At 37.7% G+C, this 8668-nt stretch overlaps 1 protein-coding gene across 1 annotated transcript; it reads left to right on the top strand.

Annotated features, from left to right (window-relative positions):
- Positions 1-7555: 7555 nt before the first annotated feature.
- On the top strand, positions 7556-8386 carry LOC309545309 (olfactory receptor 5V1-like; the record flags this gene model as incomplete). The annotated part of the gene is made up of 1 exon (XM_082244461.1): positions 7556-8386. One exon carries the CDS (start codon positions 7556-7558, stop codon positions 8384-8386), a length of 831 nt encoding a protein of 276 aa, XP_082100587.1.
- Positions 8387-8668: the final 282 nt, after the last annotated feature.

Raw genomic sequence — 8668 nt, 5'->3', positions numbered from 1 at the left:
TACGCAATGAAGTCAGCACAGGTCAAGCTGAATGGGGTATTTTTACTGCATTCATGATAAAAAAACAGCATGAGACATGGGTGTCCACTGTCTAGGCTTATTTTTGTCTTGGCATTGGAACCATTTTTTTGTAGGGTGAAGGCCAATCCAAAAATTTCAGGTATAGTAAGAAACAACCACAAAACACAAAAAGTAGCAGCCTATGCAGACGACCTGCTATTTTATATTACTAATAACATTTCTTCTCTTCCGAATATTCTAGTAGCATTCTCTCTCTGTGGATAACATTCAAACCTTCAAATCAATTATAAAAAATCCTAGTTCTCTAACACCTCGTTCTGGGAACAGTCTATACATTGCCTGCAAAATTTACACTCAAGTGGTCAGATTCAACCATTAAATACTTGGGGACCTTCATCCCTCGAGACATGTCCCAAACATTTGCAGTTAATTTCCCTCCTGTCTTAAGGATCTTGCTGAATGGTAACAACACAAAATCTCTTGGCAGATGAGCAATGTGCTGAACATGTCAATCTTACCCAGGCTACTTTACCTACTACAAACTCTGACAATCTCTATCCCCGCCTCCTTCCTCAGAGAAGCTCACCATGTCTTTGACCAATTTCTATGGGCTCATAAACCCCCTCCATTAAAAGAGTTGTAAAATCAGAAGGTTTTTTATATCTTAATGCATAGAAAGCCTTCTGTGTGCAGCAGCCTCCCCAGCACCCTCAAAAAAACGTACCTGAATCCCATCTCTCTCCAGCGATGTCCACGAGTCCCTCGGCCATTCAGGACTCTCCCTTCTGATTGACTGAGACACTGCCACGGGTGCCAATGTCAATCAAAGTCAGTCGGTCAATCAGGAGTGAGAGGGGGTGGGGCCGAACAGCAGCAGCGTGACTGAATGGACATACGGAGCTGCAGCTCAGATCGGGTGCCCCCATAGCAAGCTGCTTGCTGTGGGGATCTCGATAGGAGGGAGGGTCCAGGAGCGGGAACGAGGGACCCGATAAGAGGATGATCCAGGCTGCCCTGTGCAAAACCAACTGCACAGAGGAGGTAAGTATAACATGTTTGTTATTTTTACAGGGGTCCCAATGGCTGTGGGAGGCTTTATCTTTGTGATACACTACCTTCTTATACCACTTTCCCTCCTCTTTTTTTTTTTACCTATTTTTTCCACCCCTCTTCTTTCTCTCTTTATAAAAAAAATGAGGCAAGCAGTGACCTTATTCACTTTTGAAATAGGGTGCCTTGGTTGTGCATCCCTAAATATGGTTTACTCATATTAGCTCTAACAATATGTAATGGAATCCATCACATGAATGAGCCAATTGTCTTTTGATGTGATAATGGTGAATAGTCATTGAGTTCATGCCTACGCCGTGACACCTCTCACCTGTAACTCCTATCACTGTGTACCCTTCTTTCTATATAAATAAAGATGGCATAAAAATAAAACATATTTGCCACTTTTTGGCAATTATTATGAAGGTAAGGGTTTTAGTTTATTTTATTTCAAAGTGTAAAACTTTCAATATATTTAAAATCTGTTCTGTTTACTACTTCAGTAGCTCAATTGTGGCCTGTTACTTCCTAAATATACTGAATATCCAGTGTGAATAGTACCACTGGATTGGCGTAGGGTCAATGTGGTGCCTATATTTAAAAAGGAATCAAAGTATTTGCCAAGAAACTATAGACCTGTTAGTTTAACTTCTATAGTCGGGAAAATACTGAAGAGTTTAATAAAAGACCACATTGCTGGAAAAATATATTTTTTCAAGTATTTTAAAGTAACAGACAGCATGGATTCATGAAAGACAGAAGTTTTCCAACAAACCTGATTTCTTTTTATGAGGAGGTAAGTAAAACCTTGGACAGAAGGGTGGCTGTGGACGTAGTATACTTGGATTTTGCAAAAGCGTTTGACACAGTTCTCCATACACGGCTAATGTGTAAGGTAAAGTCTACAGGCTTGGAAAGATCAGTTTGCAAATGGTTAGGTAATTGGCTAAAAGATAGAATTCAGAGAGTAGTGGTTAATGATTCTTACTCTGAATGGTCTAAGGTTATCAGTGGTGTACCCCAAGGTTCAGTGTTGGGACCCTTACTTTTTAATATCTTTATAAATGATATAGGGTCTGGGATTAAAAGTACCATTTCAGTCTTTGCAGATGACACCATGCTTTGTAGTGGAATAACTTCCTTACAGGGTGTCTCCAACTTACAAGCCGACCTCAATGCACGGTTTCATTGGGCAACTATGTGGTAAATGAGGTTGTATGTTGATAAATGTAAAGTTATGCACTTGGGGGCTAAGAATATGCATGCATCATACATACTAGGGATGAGCAAAACTGGGGGAATCCATATCGGAGAAGGATCTGGGTGTTCTGGTAGATCATAAGCTTAATCATTGCATGCAATGCCAAGCTGCAGTTTCCAAAGCAAGCAAAGTAATTTCTTGTATTAACAGAGGCATGGACTCCAGAGAAAGAGATATACATTTTCCCCTGCACAAATCATTAGTAAAGGCCCGTACACACGTACCGATCGTCGGCATACAAACGTCGGTGGACGAAGGATCTGCCGATTGTACGCGTGTTAGTATGGTGCCTCCGACAGATGTCTGCGCACAATCCGCGGACAAAAGTCTTTCGTGCAAACATGAAAATATTTGTATGCCGACACCAGAACGGACGATTGTTCGCCTGTCAGTACACAATTCGGCCGACAGACCGCAGATTTGCAAGACTGGGCATGCTCAGAAAATAGAAAACACAGGGAAAGTTAACCATTACATGACATCACTTCTGCAGTCGGCGGACAAAATTCTTGTGCTGTCCTTGTGCTGTCTTTGCACTTTTCAGCAGACACCGACATCCCGGGGAGAAAAGAGGAACATTTGTAAGCCGACCATCGGTACGTGTGTACGGGGCTTAAGACCTCATCTGGAATATGCAGTTCAGTTTTGGGCACCAGTTCTTAAAAAGGATATTGGGGAGCTGAAGAAAGTGCAGAGAAGGGCAACCAAACTGATAAGAGGCATGGAGGAGCTATGAGAAAAGATTAGAGGAACTGAATTTATTCTCTCTTGAGTAGAGGATATTAAGGGGGGATATGATCAACATGTATAAATACATAAGGGGTCCATATAGTGAACTTGGTGTTGAGTTGTTCACTTTAAGGTCAACACAGAGGACAAGGGGGCACGCTTTACGTCTAGAGGAAAAGAGATTTCATCTCCAAATACGGAAAGGTTTCTTCATAGTAAGAGCTGTGAAAATGTGGAATAGACTCCCTCCAGAGGCGGTTCTGGCCAGCTCACTAGATTGCTTTAATAAAGACCTGGATTCTTTCCTGTGTGTACATAATATAAGTGGGTACTAATATTTATAGGTAAAGTTAATCCAGGGAATATCAGATTGCCTCTAGGGGGATCAGGAAGGATTTTTTTTCCCCTGCTGTAGCAAATTGGATCATGCTTTGCTTTTTTTTTTTTTTTTTTCTATTGGTTGAGCCAGATGGGCTTGTGTTTTTTTTTCAACCTGACTAACTATATAATTATGTAACTGTAATACCATGTGATGCAGTAAAAACTACATAAAAAAATAGATATTTTATCAAGTCACAATTAATTACACAGTGGTGCTGATGCAGGTTATAGGTCTAGTACACTGTATAATGTACAATGTCAGGGAGAACCCTTGGCAAAACTCCTTGTCCCCATGTTGATGGGAACAAGGGCCTCTTCTCCACAATGCTGGTCAGTGGTTGCAGGGGCCTGCTCATTCTTTAAAAAGGTGTTATTTTTTAAAGGGCTTTTTTACAAGCAACCATTGGGGGATGTTTCAGGATGGAGAGTGGGGGGGGGGGGGGCTAGTAAATATGTCATTTAACAGCGCCTTCCTTTTCTACATGAACACTCACTTTGTACATTCGTAACTGAAGCATCGTAAACGGTGTTTACGATGCTTCAGTTTGTGAATGAACAGGAAGCCGCTCAGCACAGAGCACTTCCCATTCATTCACTGTCTCGTGCAGCTGAGGCTGCAGATAAATGCATGTGTGTTTGAGCTTTGAGGTGCAGACTCTAATGCAATAGGCTGCGCAAACCTATTCTAATATTTATTTTCCAAGACATGGCAGTTATTCATTTGCAGCAGGCAAAGCTCTTTGTGAACTTTCATGTTCCTAGTTTTATGTACTTTATTAAAGAGACGATTGCTGCATAATTTGGAATATATTTAAAGGGTATACTGTAGGTAATGGTACATAATATTTTGTTTATTTTTTTGGCCAGCAGTTGAAGCTTTAGTTTTTGCATGTCTTGCAGGGATTTATCAGCAGTCTATTATAAACTGTTTTAATAGAGCTATGAAGCTAAATGTACAAATTAGGCACACAGGCAAATGAGTCAAATACATGAATTATCCTTTATGGCAGGGATATGCAAACTGTGGCCCTCCAGCTGTTGCAAAACTACAAGTCCCATCATGCCTCTGGGTGTCATTCTTGTGGCTGTCAGAGTCATACTATGCCTCATGGGACTTGAATTTCTGCAACATCTGGAGGGCCACATTTTGCATATCCCTGCTTTATGGTATTGCTTAGTCTGAGATTTCTTCCAGGCAAACCTGACCAAAATATAGGCTGTGATGTTTCTTTAGTTAACACATAGCACTCTGAAAATCCTAAAAATGTATTGAAACAGAGATTTCTTATATTTGCTCAATACGAAATAACAAGTACAAAACTTTAGTTTAAAAGTTGAAAAACTTTAATGAATTTAAGATAAAATTGACTCAAAGCCATAAAAGTTTCTCCTTAACAAAATAAAAGATACATGTTTTTTGTAAGAGTATAAATGATGGTTCCCTCAAGACTTAACATCATATTCCCTGAATAACTCTTAGTAAATGATTAAAAAATAACTTAAAGCCAATAAAGTTTTCTTTTACTAAAAAAAAAAAAAGTTTATGTAATAAAAAGAGAGTAGGTGAATGTACCTTTCAGACTCAGCATCATATTCCCCAAGTGGCATAAAACTGATAAATATGATAAGTCTGTAGGTGCTTGATTTTCTTCACAGAAATCCAAAATCTATGATAGACACCTATAAATTAGCAATGAAATCACAATACAGACTTCATGGTGCAATAATGAATTTTGAATAGGTATGGCCTATGACATTGATTCTTTCTTTGCTCACTGTTGCATATTTTTTTTACCGTACATGTTATTATTAAAATAAATGCTTTTCTTGTGTGCATAGCTATTGCAGCAAATTTTTTTGCATAATTCACAAAATAAACTTCTATGTGTTACATTGCGACACATTCTTCTGCAGCTGTGAGATTTGTTCTAATTAAATCGGATGACTGGTTTCATAAAATGAGAATATTCTTCTCATCCATCATTTTTAAATATAGATGATATGGATGGTATATGTGTCATCACTTTGCTTGGCTCCTCACATGTAAACTGTCAAGTAGGTATATTTGTACTTTCAATGGCGGTCCTTTACAAATCAAATTAATCTGTATACTATAGCTTTGTATGCTTAGGAATGATCATATTTATAGATAACTGCCAAGCAAAATCATGGCACACAATGTTGTATGGATAACAATTATATTAATCAGTATTATTGGTATTATTATTATTATTAATAATAGTATTATTATTATTATTATTAATAATAATAATAATAAAAATAATAATAATATTAACACTAAACTGCTTAATTTTGGCAGCGTTTTTTAAGTTTGTATACTGTAGATTACAATGAACTTAATTAATATGTATAGCTGTTAGCCTGACACCTATTTTATCCATCAAAGTTAGAGAGAAAGCTACATATTAACAGAGTTACTAACTTTTCTATGTCACAAGTGATATGCAGACTAATGTGGCCCTATTATTTTAAAAACTGAAAAAAATTTAAGTTCAGCTGTACAAACACATAAGATATACAATATTGTGAAGTGAAAGGTGCCTCATGGCAGTAAACTTTGCTTAACATGAGCAATCCCAAAAGGTTTGAAAATTAAAAAGTATTTATCAACTACGCATTAGTGTCAAGGCAAGGGGGCTTTCTCTGCTTTTTTTGCAAAAAATAATTTTCCTAGATCTGTAAAGACTCCACCTTACATGCCCTTGTTAGTTTAAAAAGTAACAATTTCTGAAAGTTTGCTGCAGTTGGAATAAAGGGTACAATTGATAAATAAGGTAACCTTGCATACACATGCCTAGAAACTTGTGAAGTAAGCAAAACACATTGATGCAGATTTGTGGGCTGGGAAGTCACAAAAACAAGAGATTGCTATAATTATTGCAGATGAAAATATCAGAGGTCAGATCTCCAAAAGAATATGTGGTTTGTCTTTTAAATGATATAGCCATAATGTGAAAATGCGCTTTCGGGATATTCTGAAGAAGCACCTTCTTGCCTTACTAGTAGATGAGAGAGACATGGAAGAAAAGGGTGCATGGAGTGCATTGCAATATTGATGAGTAAACATCTCTAAAAAATATGGATACAGCTGTAAGTTGATGAAATTGCACTACCATTGCACATTAACAGATACTTAAGCACACAAAGCTTGGTGAGTGTTTTTGCCAAAAGAATACATTGGATTTTACCTTGAGCTTTAGCCACATTTTTTCCTTGGTTTTAGACAGAGTAGATAATGCTTTTTATCCTTATCAGATTTTTTGCTTGTCTGTCCATAGGGGACACTGACAATAATTTTTTTTAGTATTTACCTGAATCCGTAAGCTATAGAGTCTATGTTTTATTGCCTTCTGTATCTCATTGAGGAGATATCCCCTCGCTTCCAGTCTAAGATACAATGGCCTCCAGTCCAAGAAGTAAGGGGAAGTGTCCTCAACAAGAACAATGGCAATTTTACATAGATTCTATTCTTTTCTTAGCCCACACAACAATAAATTGCTGAGATTCCAGTTTAGTGGAAATGTCTAAAGACTGGATTACCCAACACCTTGTGATAGAATTAAATCCTACAGATTGAGACATCTCTTATGCAGCAGGAGGAAGGGACCCTAAAAAATAGGACATGAGCTAGAATCCACCAAAAATATAAGCACCTGCCAGTGTGCTCTCTCAGATAAAATTACAGGCATTTTACTTACAGAAATGTAGCATTTGGCATATTAAGGAAACCCTGTCAGGTTGCTAAAGAAAGAAAAATTGCAGTCCCTGTAAAAGAAGAGTTTTTGGCATTCAACACCCTGGGGAGTATTGATCTTCCATGTCCCCCTCAGCATGGAACCCAGGAGATAAATATTTTTGGGGGTGTCAGTTTCTGTATAGACTCTTGCAGAAAAGTTATCATCAATTTTCTTTACACATATAAATATTACACATGCTAAAATATATTTCTTCTTTTCTTTATGAAAAAAAAGGTATAAAGACCTTGGGATGAAAAATAATATCACATTTGTCGATGGATTTCTGTTCTTAGGCTTAGCGACTTTACCAGCATACCAGACATGGGTTTTCATGGCAATTACTCTTGCTTACATTATGACTATAGCTGCAAATTCTATGGTTATAACTGTCGTCAGCTTTGATTCTCATCTTCACACACCCATGTACTTCTTTTTAGTGAACCTTGCTATAATCGAATTATTGTACACCACAGCGATCACTCCAAATACTTTAGGTTATCTACTAAACGAAGACAAAAGAATCTCATTTATAGGTTGCTTTGCTCAGATGTTTACATTCTTAATTTTGGGAGGCTCGGAATGCATTCTCCTTGGTATCATGGCATATGACAGATATGTAGCCATATGCCAACCTTTGTTGTATACTGCTATCATGAATAGATCAGTTTGCTTCTATTTGATAATCATCTGCTGGACCATTGGATTTATAACATCAGTAGTAAACACTGTCCTTACAGCTCAATTACCCTATTGTCATGACCGCCTTATTAGACATTATTTCTGTGAGGTTCCACCACTTCTGAAGATGTCTTGCAAGAATACATACATTAACCAGTTGGTGGTCTTTTTTTTTGGTGGCAGTTTACTTGTTGGCTCTTTTGTTTTAACTGTAATTTCATACATCTTTGTTATTCGGGCGGTAATTAAGATCCCCAGTACCAGTGGAAAGAAAAAAACCTTCTCCACATGTACTTCTCATCTCTTTGTGGTCAGCATCTTTTTTGGAACAGGCATCTTAACTTATCTCCGTCCATCTTCTCAGTCATTCCCTAATGATCACATATTTTCTCTGGTGTATGCTGTGATGACTCCTCTTATAAATCCTTTAGTATATAGTTTTAGGAATAAAGATGTTCAAAGAACACTGGGGAACATTTTAAATCACTTAAGCATATCCTACAAATAGGGATGGGAAGTTTGACAGCTGCCTTATTTCAATTACCTTAACAGAAGGGTTACATGGGTATTTTGTTTTTATTTAGACAACTGATTAAAACTATTTTTGGGAGCATACCAAAGGAAACCCACCTAAACACATAATGTCTTGGAAGGCAACCAAACCCAAAACCCAGTCCCCTAGAAGACATGCAATCCACAGTTTAATGGCACATATGCTACTTACTCTGCAAGTATAATATGGAGGGCACTGCTTCTCTGTAAACAACTAATGTACTGGGCACCACCAAGC

The sequence above is a fragment of the Pelophylax lessonae genome (assembly GCF_965119305.1).
Source record: "Pelophylax lessonae genome assembly, chromosome: 1".
Classification (NCBI taxonomy): Eukaryota; Metazoa; Chordata; class Amphibia; order Anura; family Ranidae; genus Pelophylax; species Pelophylax lessonae.
Note: the sequence above shows the minus strand (reverse complement) of the source record. Positions and strands in the feature narration are given on the sequence as shown.